At 48.8% G+C, this 18,306-nt stretch overlaps 1 protein-coding gene across 2 annotated transcripts in view; it reads left to right on the top strand.

Annotated features, from left to right (window-relative positions):
• The window catches only part of GFOD1 (Gfo/Idh/MocA-like oxidoreductase domain containing 1), a 104,085-nt gene that overhangs the window by 26,515 nt on the left and 59,264 nt on the right, over positions 1-18,306 (top strand). The window contains exon 2 of one of the 2 annotated variants that reach the window (XM_081296314.1): positions 11,311-11,388. The exons of the other annotated variant lie outside the window; for it this stretch is intronic. Coding sequence (XP_081152440.1) covers positions 11,361-11,388 — 28 coding nt within the window. The 5' untranslated portion in view covers positions 11,311-11,360. The remainder of the gene's footprint in view (positions 1-11,310; positions 11,389-18,306) is intronic. 2 annotated transcript variants of the gene reach the window in all.

Consider the following 18,306-nt stretch of genomic DNA (forward strand, 5'->3'; position numbering starts at 1 on the left):
CCATTGCTGAGGCTGACTTTGAACTTGCAATCCTCCTGCCTCCGCCTCCCGAGCCCCTGGGATTACAGGCGTGTGCCACCGTGCCCGGCTAATGGAAATTGTTTAGAAATCCAGGGCAATCTTAGGCTGACATGTGGGTGCATGCCTATAGTCCCGGTGACTCAGGAGGCTGAGGCAGGACAATGGCAAATTTGAGGCCATCCTCAGCAACTTAGTGAAGCGCTAAGCAACTAGCTAGATCCTGTCTCAAAATAAAAAGGGCTGGGAACATAGCTCAGTGGTAACGCCCCCCTGGGTTCAATCCCCAGTACCGGGGGTGGGGGTGGGGGGGGGAGGCACACTCTAAGAAACTTCACTTCCTTCTTTCAGCCTTTGGGATCTTTGCTGTGAGGTGATCAGCACCGTGAGACCCTGGGAGGTAGCAGCCTTCCTGGCCGGAGCTGGCTGAATGAGCAGAGCCCCCAGCCTCAGGCCTGCTGTGTCAAAATCACGCCTGACGATATGTTCAGAATAAGCAGAGCAGGCGGGCCACACAGAGGGATCCACTAAGCTCCCTTTCTATTTGAAAACGCTGTCCAAACAGGGCTGTGGTGCTGTGAAGCCTGCATTTGATCTTCCTCTCCATTTCCTGGGGCGTGACTCCTAAAATCCTTGGAATTTCCGAAGTGATAAATATTTTTTTGTAAACTAGTGAGTTGGCTGAAGCCTGGATAAGGACAGTCGCAGGAAAGACGGAGACAGGACAGGGGGTTGGGACTTTCAGCCCAGCCCCCAGCCTCCAGCGAGGGGAATGGGGGGGGGGGTTCAGTAGATCACTGGTGGCTGATGGTTGTATCATCATGTCTTTGAGAACCAAGATGGAAGAGTGTTTGGATGGCTGAACCCATGGAGCTGGGGGAACATCATGCCCACTCCCCACGCCTCGCCCTCTGCACCTGGTATCCGGGCTCCTCTATAGCACCCGTTAGAGTAAGCCAGTAAGTGAAAGTGACCCCGAGGTCTGGGAGGTATACAAGCTAATTGAACCAGAGGAAGAGGCTGCTGGAACCCTGGTTCATAGTAGGTCTCTGGAAGAACCAGTAGAACAACTTGGGGCTGAGATTGGCATCTACTTGTGGGGGTGCCAGTCTTGGGGACTGAGTGCTAACCCTGGGGCTGACACCAACTCCACAATCCTCATGTCAAAATGAAATGAAGGCAGAGGGTGCAGCTGGCGTTGGTGGCTGCTGCTGTGGCTCGGGTGGGGGAGCCACAGGAACCTGGGGTGGGAAGTTGTTGGGGGGCGCAGAGGAGAAACTGAGTCTGTTGGCTCTTTCTCTGTGTCCTTGGAAGGGATGACCAGGCGGCTGCTGAATCACCACCTGGGGGTTCAGGAGAGGTCGCTTTGGGCCACTGACGGGCTTTCCTCCTCTCAGCTGGGTTCCCGTAGGAGGCACCGCCACACCTACACGAGGCGGGTCCGTGGCAATTTGACCTTTGGTGCCTTTGGAGATTGAATGTGGCTCTTTGTGTGGGTGTCTGTGCTTTGTTTGGCTGAGACGTTCGTTTCGTTCCGAGTTGGCTTCCCAGGTCCACAGGACGTCGGGTGGCCCGCGCTGGGTGCTGCTGGTGGGCAGCAGCAGGACCTCAGGTTGCTGGGGTTCTGGCTTCAGGCCCCCCCTTTGCCCTGCAAGCTGTCACCCTGGGGTGAGCCAGCCTAGGTGTCTCCCTGACACCTGTTCCTGTCCCCGGTGTCCTGAAGCCAGTGAGAGGTGGCCTTTCCACCCCAGGGGCCTCCCGGCCGGCAACCATTCTGTTGGTGTCTGTGAGCCGGGGTTGGCTTTCCTTTCAAGAAACCAAACCCAGGACGGGCATCTGGAATTACCACGGTGACGTCGTGATAGGGACTTCGGAAATGGCGAGCCCCGGGTGTAAAACTCGACTCAGAGCGGGTGAGAAACTCAACCCACCCCACACCTCCAGGGGTACCTCTGCTCGCTGCCAAGCTTCCAGAGTGTTCCAGGAGGTGTGTGCTTCTGGCTAGACACCTGCCAGGACGGCATGGGAGCTGTGCCTGCGTGTGTGCGCAGAGCCCCCGTGTGACAGCCTCACGGGCAGAGGGGTTTAGATCAGAGGCTGCAGATGACGGAACGCTAGGTTCCAATGAAAGCCACAGCATCAGAGCGCAGCAAGTCACACCTAAATGCATTTAGTATCTATTCGAGGATTTCATCCCAGGGAAACCAGGGCTTTGTTGTGATAGCCAGAGGGTGAAGCTAAGGTCCTGGGGTCTGAAGAGCACCCCCTGCCCCAACCCCTGCTCTGGTATCCTCTGTGAGGCCATCCCTCTCTCCCTCCTGCAGCTGGGAAGCTTTGACCTTGTCCCTTGCTGCCAGTTCTCCTCTCTGCGTCCCAGGCAGTATGTGGGAGGGTGGAGAACACCATCGGTGGATTTGCACAGAGAGTGGGAAGCGTCCTTTCTGTGGGTGACGTGAGTGTGGCAACGTGTGTGCTTGCCGATGGCAGGGTGGCATTGCTCATTCTGAAGAGCCGATGGGTGGCCTGGAAAGGTGTCTTCTCTTTGGTTTCTTTGAAGAAAAGTAGTCATGGAGAGGCCAGGAGGTAGGATTTGGGGGGGGTGCCAATGAGTATAAAGTCCCCTCAATGCTCGGTGTCTTTTCAGTCCAACAAGGGCCTTCTGCATGCGCCTCTGTGCGATGATTTATTGGTGGTGTTCATCCCAGCCATTTGACGGGGGCGTATCTGCTTCCAGGAGCTGACGTAACAAGCCGTAAGCTGAGTGGCTTAAACAACGGAAATGTGTTCTCTCGGCTTGGGAGGCCAGAAGCCCAACATAGCAAGGCGTTGAGAGGGCTGGCTCCTCCCGAGGGCTGCCAGGGAGTCTGCTCAGGCCTCCCTGTAGATTCGGGGGTTTGCCGGCGACTTCTGATGCTCCTTGGCTTGCAGATATACCACCTGGTCTCTGCTTTCAGGTTTCATAATGATCTCACTGTGTGCATGTCCATCTGCCTGCACCCAGATTTCCCCTTCGTATCAGCACACCAGTCAGGTTGGACAAGGACCCATCTTCATGACCTCACCTGAACTGATCACCTCTGCCACAAGCCTGTTTCTAAATAAGGTGACATTCATTCACAGGCATCAGGGCTGGAAACATCAGTGTCCTTTGGAGAGAGACAGATCAACCCATAATGAGGGCAAAAGGGGGGTTTGTGCTCTCCCAATGTGGGGGGCCATGGAAACAGGTTATGGGATGTGATGGTGTGGGATGGACAGCTGTCACCAATTACCTGTATCTATATAGGTATGTGTATTTACATATATTTCTAAAAAGTTAAAAGTTCAATTAATACTTTAGTGTACTTCTCACTAGACGTAAGTTGCTGCCACTACCTATACTAGCTCACTTGTTTGCCTCCAGTTATGAAAACATCGTCTTCTTCAGGACGTCTTAGAAGCCGTCAGTGGAGTGGGCCACCACCCCCGGACTCCCAGACTAGGGAGGATCATTTGAGCTCAGGAGTTGGAGACCAGTCTGGGCCCCATAGTGAGAGCCCATATGAATGAATGAACGAATTGAAAGGAGTAAGGACCTTATTGCCTGAATTTCTAGATTTATTTATCTTCAAATGACTAAACAATTCCCCTTCAGAGAATTCGTGAGGAATGCTGAGCAAAAAAACCCCTTTATTCAAGGCTGGCTATACACAAAGCACTTGGCGAGGTGCTCGGGTGGATACAGAACAGCTAGACTGAGGTCTCTGGGCTTGAGGGAGCCTGCAGCCTGGGGAGAGGCAGGAACGTATGGGGGAGGGGGCTTCTGCCGAGCACCATAGCTGGATTGCCCTGTGTGATGGTCACATAACCCCGATGGGTGAGGTGCCGTTTCTCCACTATTCTGAATTTTAAACAAAAAGTCCTCTGACAAATGGAACCAGCTCTAGGGGTGGGCAGAAGGGACTCAGCCAGAGTGTCTTAACTCCCATCCTGATCCCCACATCTGCTTCCCTCCCGTGCGGTGGTGGGATCTAGTGACAACAGACAACGTGGGCCACACGTCAGCATCGTAAGAGCCCCCACTCCAGGGTGGCTTCACCCAGGATGATTAGTCTGCTGACCTTAGTCCCATGCCCCACCTGTCTTTTGCGGTACATATGGCCCAATCTTGGCTCTTGCTTCTCAGTCTGATGCCTCTCTCTTTGTTGGTGACCTGTCCTCTTGCTCTCTGAAGTGACAATGTGGCACATTTGCTTGAGCCCAAGGCCAGCTGCGTGGCCTTTGGTTATTCCCATCCTCCAAGATACTGGCTTCAAGTTGAGGGCCCCCGGAGCTTCCTCAGCACCATCTGCCCCTCAGCCTCTCGGAGGGGCTTTGCGCAGCCTCTGGAAGCTGCCGGGTGGCTCCAGGTTTTTGGAGGTGGCCGGACCTCGAGCCTGTTCTCACGGCCTGTTGTTGAGTGTGACTGAGCGTCAGGCTACTCCTCCCTGACCACACCAGTTACATAGCCAGGCAGATCCCTAGAATCATGCCTCTGAGCTGCTCCCAGGCCTGTGGGTCATGGTGGAGGACTGTGGCTTAGGGCCTGGTCCATGTCAGAAGCCCTTCCAGGCCTGGGCCAGAGAGTCTGGGAAAGGAGAGAGGTCTTCTTTTCTTTTGTGGTGCTGGGGATTGAACCCAGGGCCTGGTGCATGTGAGGCAAACACTCTACCAACTGAGCTATATCCCCAGGTTTAAATGTCAGACTGACATGTAACCTCCTACAGGGTGCTCCCCTCTCCTATAACCTGAGGGGAAGGGACCCAAGGACCTTTCTGGCTCTGAGTTCTGTGATGTCCACTAAGAATCCTGGCAGGAGTTGTTAAGAGTGTACCAAGAGCAAGTACCACTGTGTCATGTCAGATGGGCCAGTCCATGGGTGAGAGAGACTGTCAAGGTGTGGCAGGATGATCCCCAGGCCGCTATGCTCGGGTTCACATGCCTTGCCTGAGCCCTCTTTCCCTTGCAGAGGCCCAAGACTGTTGTCCTTAGAAGGGCCTGCTTGTAAGCTGACCTTTAGGGGCTCTGCAGGGCAGCTGACCGGTAAACAGTTCACTGCACTGATGCAGAACTTGCCCTAAAAGACATGAGGGTTGGCTGTGCATGGACTGCTTGTGCAAACCGTGTGCTTTCTGCCGGACACTTGCTTTCCATCTGGGAGGCTGGAATCCGGGGACATGGCAGCTGGCTTACACAAACAGCCCCACAATAAAAACCCAGGACGGTGAATTCCTGACCAGGGTCCCTGGTAGGCAGCACTTCATGCCTGTGGTCACCGGTATGTGCTGGGGGAACAGAGCACATTCTGTGTAAATCCCCCGGGAGAGAGGACTCAGGGTCACGCTGGTTGATCACTTCTGACAAACCTGGGTGTGGTCCTCGAGATCCCTTTCAAAGTGACTTCAGAGCAAGAAAACCCCCCACCCCAGTGCTGATCCATGGGACAGAGAGTGGGTCCCCTCTGCCTTTTCAATAGGCACTTCAGTGAACATTAATGACCATCGCCTCTTGATTACTGCTGTCCCCACTACCCCACACTGAGTCCAAATGTTGTGTGAGGAGCCAGATCCTTCCTGGGCCAGGTGTAGAAAATCTGTTAGGAGATTGTGGTTCAGCTTGACATTTCAGAATATGGAGGAAAACCCTTGGAAGAGAGCTGGTTGGGGTGCCTTCTCCCATGGACAACTCTGGCAACTCACTTTGGAAGAACGGGACCGGACTCTTCAATCAATCGCTGATTCGCATTTCTCCAGGGCCCAGTCAGGAAAAATTACCCCTGGAGGAAAGATCCTTTGCAAGGAAGTACAAGGTCTCTTCCTGGCAAACTTACAGTTTCTGTGAACTTTGACTAGAATTTACGCACGGGCCTCCTGGATGCCTTAGGTACCCACAGTTCTGTCCTGGGCAGGTAGAGCTTGGTATCTGAGTGGCGGGAACTGCAGGTGTATAAGGAAGCGGAGAGAGGTATGAGCTGTCATGTTGGTTGGTGTGCATTTGTGGATCGTGGGAACCCAAATCCAGTACAGATGGTCCCTGACTTACCACGGTCCAGGTTGATTTTGTGGCTTTATCACCTTGTAAAAGCAGGATGCACTCAGTAGAAGCCATCCTTGGAAGTATGGATCTGGATCTTTTCCTGGGCTAGAGGTATCCTGTTCAACTCTCTCTCATGATGCTGAGTGGCAGTGACCGCAGTGACCACAGCTCCCAGTCTGCCCTGCCGTCCTGAGGGAAATGGCAGCCACTCAGCTGAGGTGCTGAGTCGGGATGGTGGTTAGGTGAGGGGTATGAGTGCATTTTCATCGTGCCACTTGTCAACACATTGGTGAGGTAGAGGAGCATCTGTATTTGATTCTGACTCTGGCCCTGGTGGCCCCGGTGGTTGAGAACTTGGTTCTCTGAGGGCCGAATGGCCCCACCACTCTTTGTATCCCAGCATTTAAAATTAGCCCCTGCCTCAGAGAGGCCTTGGCTCAGTCTCCGGTGCTGGACACCAGCAGTTTTCAGAGCAGAGCATCACCGTTGGAGGCTGTTTAAAGAGAGCTTGAAAAATCCATGGCAATTTAGCGGCTTGACACACCGACTTGACCTGTGAGCATCTGAAGCACGGTTCTCCTTCCCCTTGGAGAGCGGAGACAACGTGTTGAATGTCCCAGGGGCCTGCTGCGGGCAACACACTCGAGTAGGCAGATCTCCCGGGCAGATCCCCTCTTGGCATTTGTGAGAAAGGCTGAGTGTTGCTATGGTACTTGGAAATTTTCATTTTCTTTTCAAGATTGTTCATGGTCTCCTTATTTGGTGGAAGAGCCATCCGAGCACAAACAGCGAGGGGGTTGGGGATCACAGCACCCCCGTTCTTCCTGAGTGACTGGCAGGTGTGGGTGGTGTACACAGCTTGGGTACGCTGGACAAAGGGATGAGTCACATCCCGGGTGGGCTGGAGCGGGGTGGTGTGAGATTTCATCATGGCAAGCAATTTAAAAGTTAAGAATTGTTTATTTCTGGAATTTTCCATATAATATATTTTTGGACTGCAGTTGACCATGGGTAACTGAAACTGCAGAAACCAAAATTGGGAAATTCTGCAGATTGGAAAGAACACTGTAAATGCCTCAGTATCTCCCTGGCCCCCAGGGCCTCTTCATCTGCCCCTCCCGTACCCCTGGCCTCGTCCTCTGTCATTGAAATGACTTTGCCTCCAATGGAAGGGTCCAGTGCCTTTCTGCCCCTTGCCTTCTTGATGGTGATGTCTTTTTCCAGTGTCTTTGCCTGGAAAACTCCTAGGCACTTTAAAAACTCATCAGCCATAAAAAAAGAACGAAGTCTGTCATTTGCGGCAACCTGGATGGAACTGGGGGACATTATGTTAAGAGACATAAGCCAGATGCAGGCAAGGACTGCATGATCTCACTTATGTGGGGAAACTAAAAGAAGTTGGCTCTTATGAAAGCAGAGAGTAGAATAGTGGTTGCCAGAGACCGAAAGGCGGGAGGGAGGGAGGGAGGGAGGGAGGGAGGGATGGAGAGAGGGGGGCCACGGTGCAGGGGTGGAGTCGGCCAGGAGGAATGACTTCTAATGCTCTTGGCACCGTAGGATGACTCTGGCTGATGACAATTAACTGAATACTTTAAAACCACTCGTGGTTTGTTGGGATTTTTGAATATTACCATCATAAAGACATGATAAATGTTGAGATGATTGGAATGCCAGTTACCCTGGCTGATCGTCATACATTGAATGCATGTATTGAAATGCCACACTGGACCCTGTAAATATGGATACTATGTGCAGTTACTATGTGTCAATCAAAATAAAGCACCTCCCAGCCAGGATGTGAAGCTGTGAAGCATCTCTTCGTCCAGCCAATCTCCGCTGAGTACGCCACCCACACCTGCCGATGCTTAGAGGAACGGGGGGTGCCTGTGATCTCCAACCCCTCACTGTTTGTGCTCTTATGGGTCTCCCACCAAGGAAGGACATTGTGAACAACTTTGGAAAGAAAGTTGAAGTTTCCAAATCCCACGGCAACGTAGCCTTCCTCACAAAGGAACACACACACACAGAGCCAGGCCTCTCCTCGGGAAGTCCCCTTCACTCCCTGTTCCTCCAAGCCCCTCAGTGACTGGGTCCCCCTCTTAGTTCTCACTACAGTGCCCTGGCATTGACTCCAACCCCCCAAGAAAACTGTGGATCCTCCACAGTGACCAGACTTCTTTCTGGATTCTCGAGGGGAGCTCTGTGCCTGGCATACAGTAGATGCTTCTAGAATGTATTTTAGTAGTGAAGCCCTAGGATGGAGATTGAGATTTCCTCAGACGTGCTGGACCAGATGGTTCTCAACTTAAAGAGAATTTATAAAACCTGGTGCTCCTTCTGGGCGAGGTGGTGCATGCCTGTCATCCCAGCATCTTGGGAGGCTGAAGCAAGAGGATCGTGAGTTCAAAGCCAGCCTCGGTAAAAGCGAGGCGCTAAGCAACTCAGGGAGAGCCTGTCTCTAAATAAAATACAAAATTGGGCTGGGGATGTGGCTCAGTTGGTTGAGTGCCCCTGAGTTCAATCACTGGTAACCCACCCACAAAAAAAGCTGGTGCTCCCTAAAACACAATTTGGAAATCCCTGGATCTCTGAGATTCCATTCTGTTACGGATTGAAGTGTGCCCCTCAACTCCAGGACCTCGGAATCTCTTGTTGGGAAATAGAGTCATTGAGTTAAATTGAGTTCATTAGGGTGGGCTCTAATTCAATATGACTGGTGTTTTTATAAAATGGGAAAATTCAGACAGTCACACACACAGAGGAAATGCCTTACGAACACCCCGGCAGACGTTGAGTGGTGCATCTACAAGCTGAGGAGTGTCAAACATGGACAACAAACAGGAGCAGCTGGAGAGACAGCTGGAACAGATTCTCCCTTACGGCCCTTGGAAGGATCTAACCCTGCCCTCACCTGGATCTTGGGTCTCCGCACTCTAGAGCAGTGAGACAATAAATCTGTTGTTTCAGCCTCCAGTTTGCAGTGTTTTGTTACAGCAGCCTTCACGCACTAATACATCTTCTACCTTGAATCTTTTCTGACCTATATAATGATGGCAAAATCAGTGATTTGCTTATTTTAGCATTTAGGTTCAAAGTTTTAGAACACTGGTTTCTATTTCATATTAGCAAATGTTTGCCAGTCATCTGTGACACCTGGAGATGGATGGACCCCGAATTTGGGAAGCCACCTCTGCTTTGGGCACCTAGAAGATGGCAGAGGAGAGTGTGATGAGGCTAATGTCAATGCCAGCCAGGCCGAGGGTGTGCTTCCAGCCCCTGAAAGCACCTCCTACCCCCAGTGGGACGGATTAGTGGGATCATGTTGGCCTTCTCCCTCTTTCTCAAGACCTCCATTTCTTTGCAAGGCTTCCTATGCTACATGCGGCTGCTGCCTGCACACAGGTGCTCAAGGGAGTAGATGTGGCCTACACAAGTGATTTGCTGCCGACGTCAGGGGCGTGTGTGCCGATGCTGTGGGGTAAGGTTGCTGTGGGAGTAGCCGTTGGCCACCTTAGGTGTGAACCTGGGCCTTCACCTGCCTGTCTCGGTTTCACCCTGTCCTGAGTCTCCTCTCCCAGGCTCTGTCCAGGCTGAGTGGCTTTTTCAGAAGGCAAAGCCTCCATCTCAGAGATCAGGATCCCCAGGGGATAGATCTCTTTAGATTCAGGACAAGTGCAGACGTTATGACACATGATCCAGGGGACATCATAGCTAGGGGCAGCTTCAGGTCTCATTTCGAGGCTTATTATTTCCTCCGCGCCCGACTCCTCAGTGGACAGGAGTCCCCCACTGGGAGTGCAGGAGTCGCTGAGCATCGGGAAGCCTGGGAGGCTGTCACAGAACGCTAACTGCTTCCTGCTCACGGTCCCCCGCCACGTCTCTGCAGCTGGCGGTCACATTCCTCATGACAAAAACACTCAGGGTCACTCCAGGGGAACTGGCTGCATGAAATAATCACACAAGAGACAGAGATACCTTTTTCTTTGGGGTCCTGTGACGGCTCCTCTGACCTTAAGGGTCCACAGAAAGAGCAAGACCCAACATGTGCTGACCCTTTTATTGAGGAGAAGCCATTCAAATGAGGCCAGGGGTCAGGTTTCAGGGGACTGAGTCTAGCTTCTTGATGTCCAGCTGTCAGCAGGTTGACTGACATCTAGGAAGGCCACACCCAAAGGCAGAGCAAGAGAAGGGGACACCCAAAGGGCGTTTCCATGGAACATTCTATCCCAAACAGGGCAAAGGGGTGAATCACAAAGGAACAAGTTGAGTGTAACTTGATCCATGGGGGCTCATGGAGCCCTGCGTGTGAAGACACATTCTGCTACTTCAAGGATCTGGGCAGTGTCTAGGGCCACTACGAAGGTGACCAGATAACTAAGAAAGTGACCAACAGAGCCTCTACCAATCACGGGAAGGAAAATGCTCATCATTCAGAGTGACTGCCTCCCACAGCCGGCTACTGTGCTCTGTCCCTTTGCTGTGTGTGGCATCTGCTGGGGCGTGCAGAAGCTGAGTGTCACGTGGCACTGATCATAGGTGTTACAGCAAGACTGCTTTGCATATTATTAAGTTTCTTTCTGGGGAAGATTTGTTTAATAATTAGAGGGGCTTGATATTTATAGTAGAACTGAGAAGATGAAGAAATATTGTTTTGTAGGGCTGGAGAGCAAACCCAGGCCCTTGCACAGGCTAGGCAAGCATTCTTCCACAGAGCTACGTCCCCGAGCCAGCCCTTGACTTGATTTTTAAAAATACACAAATGAAAATTGGATATCATTATGCATAATTGTAAACATTGACTTTTGATTGATAAATAACATTGTGTGTACTTACGGGATACAATGTATTTTGCTAAGTATACATTATAGAAAAAGGTTGTCAACCCAGTTAACATACCCATCACCTTTTCTTTTCTTTTTTTAAGTATTTATTTTTTAGTTGTAGTTGACGCAATACCTTTATTTTATTTATTGTTACATGGTGCTGAGGATCGAACCCAGGGCCTTGCATGTGCTAGGAGAGCGCTCTACCGCTGAGCCACAACCCCAGCCCCATACCCATTGCCTTTCCAACTTATTCTTTTATTGGGATGAGAATGTGAGCAATCTCCTGTAGCAATTTTGAGATACACAGTAATTATTACTGACTGTGGTCTCCATGCAGTGTGATGGAGCTCCTGACCTTATTCTTCCAGTCTAAATGAAACTTTGTGCTTTGACCAACATCTCTTTTCCCAAGCCCCGCTTCTGTCCCCCAGCCTCTGAGGACCTCCTTTCTGCTCTGTTTCTATGAGGGAGACTTGTGTGGATTCCACCTGTAAGTAAGATTGCACGGTATTTGTCTTCCTGTGCCTAGCTCATTGCACTTAGCATGATGTCCTCCAATCTGTCCACATCTTATTCCATGTGTTCTCTCCGTCCATCCTTTGATGGACATTTGGGCTGCTTCCTATCATGGCGATTGTGAACAATGCTGAAATGACCTTGAGGGTGCAGATGGCTAGTTGGCTTACTGATTTCAGTTTCTTTGCAGACAACCCAAACCTGGATCGCTGGTCACAGTGTTTGCTGTTTTGAGAATCGTACACATTGAGGAGTGGCTAAATCAAGCTAATATGCATACACGTTTCATTACCTCACATGCTTATCCTTTGGTATGTGATGAAAACTCTTAAAATCTACACTTTTAATCAGATATGGTCCTTTGATCTTGGACCAGGACTGTGAGCTAAAATAAACCTCTTTTCTTTATAACTTAGTCTGTGGCATTATGCTATAGGCAAGCAAAAGCAGACTAAGATGCAATAAATCAGGAATAACATTTTCTTTCTCAAATAAAATTAAAAGGATAAAATACTTTGTAAAAACATCTATCCTTTTAGCAATTTTCACAAAAGAAAACTTTTTAACATGAAATATGAGATTGGAGAGAACTGTGAATTCAGAGATTTTTCTCCTATTCTGTTGGATAAGGGTTTATCTGTGGGCAGGATCAGTCATGGACATTGAATTTCATTTGAATTGGATCTGTCACTTGCAGCGATCTTGGATTTGTTGTTTTCAAGGGAACCTTTCATCCCCAATCCAGCCATTTCAGAAACAAGGAAAGTCAAAATCTGTAGATCTAGGATGATAGCACGGGTGTGAGAGGACAAAGAAGAGCAGATGTCCATGGTAGACCTCATAGACCTTTGGCTCTAAGGTGTGTGTGTGTGTGTGTGTGTGTGTGTGTGTGTGTGTGTAAGTGTAAGAGAATCCATTTAAAAAACAAAACCTGGGCCTACTATGGGCACAGCCACTCTGCCAGCCTCCATAGGGAGGGCTGAAGAAGGAGAGGTTAACATCAAATGCTTATGATCCAGTGAAGTCATATCAACCAGGCAGATGCGGCCTGGGGAATGGCTTTCTCCATGATCTGAGCCTTTAGATGAGCAGACGAGGGACAGTGCACCAGGCCCAGCCTGTTCTTTTCGCTCCTGTCCATCTGAGGAGGCAGACCACTGCAGTGGTTCCTGTCGGCTGTGGGGAGGAAGAGTGGGGGACAGACGGCCGTGGAGCGGGCCTGAGAGTGAGGCGGTCTGGCAGAAGGTAACCGCATGAGCACTTACTTTAAGTACACACAGGGCTCTGCGTTTCTGGAATGAACTCAGTCTGTTTGGGTAATCATCTGAGCGCTGTTTACATTGAAAGCTGTTCTCTGATCTAATAGGAAACATGTCTGGGTTTGATTTCTGAAAAGATTTGTTAGCAAAAATTGCTGCCAGGAGACCAAGCCAGTCCTGGAACGAGAGGGAGTCTGCACTCTTGGTCTGTTAGGGATGAAGAGTGCTGTCCAGGGCTGCAGGGCTCTGATGCTGTCACCGGAAGATTGGCAGAGGGCCTTCCAGGCAGTGGGCACGGTTCACACACAGAGAGCTCCCGTTAACCCCTTTGTGGAAAGACCTAGAACTGTGAGGGAGGCTGTGGAATTAGTCTAGCTTAGATTTCCTAGAACAACTGTACTGAACACTGTCACCTGTCACCTCATGTTCTTTATGTCAGCAGGGAGCACAGAGAGCAGTTAAGGCCTCAGGTCCTGGGATTGGGGGAGTCTGGTCCTCCTTCTGCCTCCTCCAGTGAATTGTTTTTGTACAGTGGTTCTTGATCTACCCCCACCCCCAGTCCTGAGGATGGAACCCAGGGCCTTGCGCATGCTTGGCAAGCGCTCTACCACCGAGCAACACCCCAAACTGGTTTTCAATCTTATCACCCAGGGAGCTCTTAAAACTCTGGGTACTCAGGCTGCATCCTAGGGCTAGGGGTTTAAGAACCTCTCGGGGTGGAACACAGGTACCGATGTATTTTAAAAGTGTTCCTCTCTTCTTAAGCAGTTGAGAACCACTGCTTAAGTAACACTATGGAAATGTTCCAAACCTCATCTGGAAAGTGGGGATAATGTTATGTAGCATATTCGGTTGCTGTAAAGATGAAGACTATACATGCCTGGTGTTTGGTCGACTGCCCAGCACATAGTAAATGCTCAGTAAATTCCAACCTACATCACCAGCTCAGCTTCTCTATATGCAAACAGAACCCCTGAAATGCCAATGTCATGTTTTCCACATCTCTTAGAAGGCAAAGGAGCACCATTCTGGCTTTATTTGAGAGATTCAGTTAGGCTCTAAGCCTGCATTGGTGTTGGCAAAGAAGGGTTGAAGGGAAGCCTGAGTGTCAGAGCCCCTTCTGGGCTGGGTCCTCCTAGCGCAGCCACACTGTCAGTGTCTGACTTTCTCAGACCTGCAAGCACATCCATATCTGTTTGGAATTACAGATGACATTCTTTCATTTCAATCGTTTACTCTCTGATTCTCCCTCTCCTCTGCCAAGGCACTGTGATAAGTGTTTAAAAAAATGACTCTTGGGGTGTATGTTGTAGAGCTCACACTTAGCACGTCCCAGGCCCCAATTTGCATACCTAGCACAACACCACCACCAACAAAGTCCTGTTAGAGTGTTTGACAAAAGGCAGTCTCAAGAAAATCAAATGAGGGAAATTGGGGTAAATGCACCTCTGATTTTTCTACCTGGCATATCTGGGACAGTTAATTCCCAAGTACCCTCATTGCCAGAGATGGATGTTTCTAGAAGTCAAAAATGCAAATGGGCTTTCATTTCTGTGTTCTGTCCTCATTCAATGATATAAAATCATGTCTACTCGGGGAATGTTAATTTCCATCTCGATTACTTCCATAAACAATTATAAAATCCATTGTGTCTGGGGAAACAATTCTGCTGTCTGAACATTACCAGCCAAACCTCATCCATAGTACCAGCTCCCACCCAAACTCACTCAGAGGGTTTCATGGGCATCGTGCACAGCCCCAGGGTGTTTGTCACTGGGTTAGAGTGTGGACCTCAGACCCCAGAAGGTCTGGGTTAGAATCCTGGGTCAGTACTTGGCCACCGAGCCTCAGTTTATCCATCTCTGGAATAGTGAGAGCCATGCTAATTCTGCAGGATAATGATGAAGATTAGGAATAATTTAAATATGTCAGGTCTGCTGTAAGTGCTCAATAGTGTAGGTAAAATATGTATTAATATCAAAATATAGGTCAAGCATTACTAACCCCAAAATCCAAAATCTGAAATGCTCTAAAATCCAGAACTTGTTGAATGCTATGGATTTTTGGAGCTCTCTAGATTGTTGAATTAGGATGCTCAGCCAGGAAAGTCTGTGTAAATATTCCAAAAAATATTGGATAAATATTTTTATAAATAATCAAATAAATAATAAAAAATAAATAATAATTTATTTTGAAAAGTAAATAATCAAAAAAATCTGATGAATTTATGGTCCCAAGCATTTTGGATAAAGTATTATTAGTTTAAAGATCAGTCATTTGTGTTTTAAAACTTAAACTTTCCATCCATTTGTGAGAAGGTGTAATCTTATATTGATGGTACTGAATTTTCTCTGGGGCGTGGGAACTGGTGTTGAGTGATGATAAGCGATGGCAAAAGTCTGTGTGTGGTCACAAGCGGATTTCCTTGTTGATAAGGGGATTGCCTCCTCAGTACCTCATTGACTCCTTGCCTTCCAGAACTTTCTTTTCTTCTTGGTCTTGTATAAGAGGGATCTATACAGTTTCTTCATTTAAGGTTTTAACAGAGTGGTCACAGCAGTGGGCCGGGGGATGTCCAGTTCTGGGCTCCTCAGGTTTACATCTGCAAATCTGCAGATGGGAGTGGAGGCTCAACCCAGTACAGGCCCCTTGCAGTTCCCCGAGTCCTCTGATGGTGGCCCACTCACTTCACACCACGTTGCCGTTGACATTGATGTGTCTTATTGACTCAGCTCAAGGAATGGAACAACCTGTTGCAGTGCCCATGAATGCTCAGCACACCGTTTGTGACTTTTCTTGCTCTCTTCTCCGTGTGTGTGTGTGTGTGTGTGTGTGTGTGTGTGTGTTTTCCTCCCTGCACCCGCTGCCCACTTGTTCCCTCTGCCTCTTATTTCTCTGTGGCACCAGTGCCGCGTGGCACACCTGTCCCAGATGTTGGTTGAATGAAGGATGAGTTGAGGGCATCTTTTCTTCCACAGGCTTAAGTGGACCGTGGTGTCTCCTGGTCTGGAGTACAGCAGCGAGTGGCCAGAGGGAAGCAGGGACTGCCACAGGTCACAGTTGAGACGTTGGCCCATGGTATGCTCATGGCTGTACATCCCTGTATTTATTATGCGATAGCTGGAGAGGTGGCCTGTCTTTTTAGATAGGCTGGTTGAGAGATTTGGACTCAAAAGGCACCTGCACTTTAGAAACCATTTCGGTTGCTGTGTTGGCTTTCTGGTTCTGTGACAAAAGACCTGAGAAAAATCAACTTAAAGGAGGAAAGATTTATTTTGGCTCATGGTTTCAGTCTGTGGTTGGCTGACTCCATTGCTATGGGCCGGTGTTGAGGCAGAATGTCATGGCAGAGAGGACACGGTGGAGCACAGCTGCTCACCTCATATCAGGTAGAAAGGAGTGGGGGAGGGTCCAGAGATAAGATATAGTCCCCAAGGGCACAGCCTCAAGGACCACCCCTCCTACAGTTTCCACCACTTCCCCGTAGGCCTTTCAGCTGTGAATCCATGAATGGATTAATCCACTGATGTGGTCAGAGCCCTCACGAGCCAATCTCTCAAAAGCTCCACCTCTGAGCATCGCTGCATGAGCAACCCAGCCTTCGAGGGGCACTTTAGATCCAAAGTCTAATAGCTTCTCGGCCCAGCGTGAGCCACCAGCCATCTGTAACTATTTACATTAAATTAATGAAAAGAAAACAAGGTGAACATTTTCATTTCTCAGCCATATTCCAGGATCACAAAGGTCGCATGTGGCTAGTGGCTCCCACGCTGGACAGAGCAGACAGAGAGCAATTCCAGCATCGCAGAAGGTTCTGTTGGATAATGTTGCATTTGGAGGTGGCCGTGAAGGATTTCAGAGTGACTTTTAGAGTAAGAGAGTCCTTCTCAAGTCCGCCTTCTGCATTTGCCGTGGTTAGAGGAAGAGCATTTTCAAAGATAAAAATCTTCGGTGACACTTGGCGCCTCATCGTGGAAATATGTTGGAGCCAGGAAAGCAGCAGAAATCCAGAACCAACTCGGGTCTTGAGGCTGCGGTGTTTGACCTCTGTCTCTGCCATGACCTTGGAGTGGGCCTGATCCCTTTCTCTTTATCCTCTGATCACAACAACATGCTTTTTCTCTAGAAGTGACCTGAGGAGGTAAACATACAGTCCTCCTGGACACAGCAGCCCTGTTCCTTGGCCCGAGGACCCGCACACCCTGCTCTCCTGAGGCTTTTGGACCAGCCGCTTGGCCGGGAGCCATCAGTATAAGCTGGCCCCAGCCAAAGCTCTGACTTGGAGTTCTGTACAAACCCAGTGTCTTTGACTGAATGTCACATAAAATGATCTGGCCTCGTGTTTCTCAGGCTAGCCAAGACTTTTACAGGAGTAACCTGATAGCCCATCGATATTTTCCTGCTTTACAAATGGAGAAAATAAAGCCATAGAATGATTTAGTGTGTGCCTGGCCATTCAGCAATAGCCGTGAAAGCGGAAAATCGCACCCCCCTCACCCCTGATCGACTTCTGAGAATTTATTTATCCACATTAGCACAACTGTTTATTGTAGCGTTAGTTATAGTATTGAATCACAGGAAACGGGTATGCCCTGTATGTCCCTGTATGGGGGAGAGGGTTCAGCGAAGCATGTTGTATTAATACAACTTTATGCAGCCTGTAAAACCATAACTTAGGTTTGCGTGTCTTGCTACAGAAAGATTTTAAGTCATACTAAGTGAAAAATTTAAAAAATGAATCAAATGTATAGCATAATCCATTTAGGTTAATTATTTTTCAAAGATCTCTATTCCAGGAGAATATGCCCAAAACTGTTTGCAACCATTTTACTTGGAGAATATACAGGGTTGTGAAGGGAAAAACTTAGTTTTATTTCCTACCCTCGTGTTATATTTCTTTAAAAGAACGTATCTGGGTTTTACTTTTGTTTTAAAATTGTTTTATTTATATATCTTTCAAAGTGTAATTTTTGAACTTGTCTTAGTTTTGTATCCTTAGCATAGGTAAGACCCACACGTGATTCAAAAATCAAATATTCAAGAGAGACAACAGTGAAACATGAATCTCCTTCCTTCTCTTCCTCTAGTTAGTCAGTTTCTCTTGTTGGAGCCAACAGTTATCTTGTGTGTGCTTCTAGATGTATTTTGCATATATACAAAAACAAAAGTTCCTTAAACTAGCTTCTAATTAAACATGTGAACATGCATGCATACTGAAATCCCCTTTGACTCTCCCTGCCTCTCCCCCACTCCTATATTTATAATATTGTTTTTTTTTAAATGCTCAAACCCAGATCCTTGCTCTTTGCTGAGCATGTACTTTTCCATCGAGCTAACAGTTCTCAGACCCAATATTAAGTTTTTTTTAAAAATAATTTTTTAGTTGTAGATGGACCCACAATATCTTTGTTTATTAATTTATTATATATTTTTTTATGTGGTGCTGAGGCTTGAACCCAGTGCTTCACATGTGGGAGGCAAGCATTTTACCACCGAGCTACAGCCCCAACCCCCAATATTAGGTTTTGAAGAATAAAGCTAGTCAAGGAAGAAACCCAACTTTCCCAAGGCTATTAGTGCTAGACAGAAGGCAAGATCAAAGTGCTGCGCTAGCCCATTACTTGGAGCCAGTA

Source organism: Spermophilus citellus (genome assembly GCF_964194105.1).
Source record: "Spermophilus citellus genome assembly, chromosome: 5".
In the NCBI taxonomy this organism is placed as follows: Eukaryota; Metazoa; Chordata; class Mammalia; order Rodentia; family Sciuridae; genus Spermophilus; species Spermophilus citellus.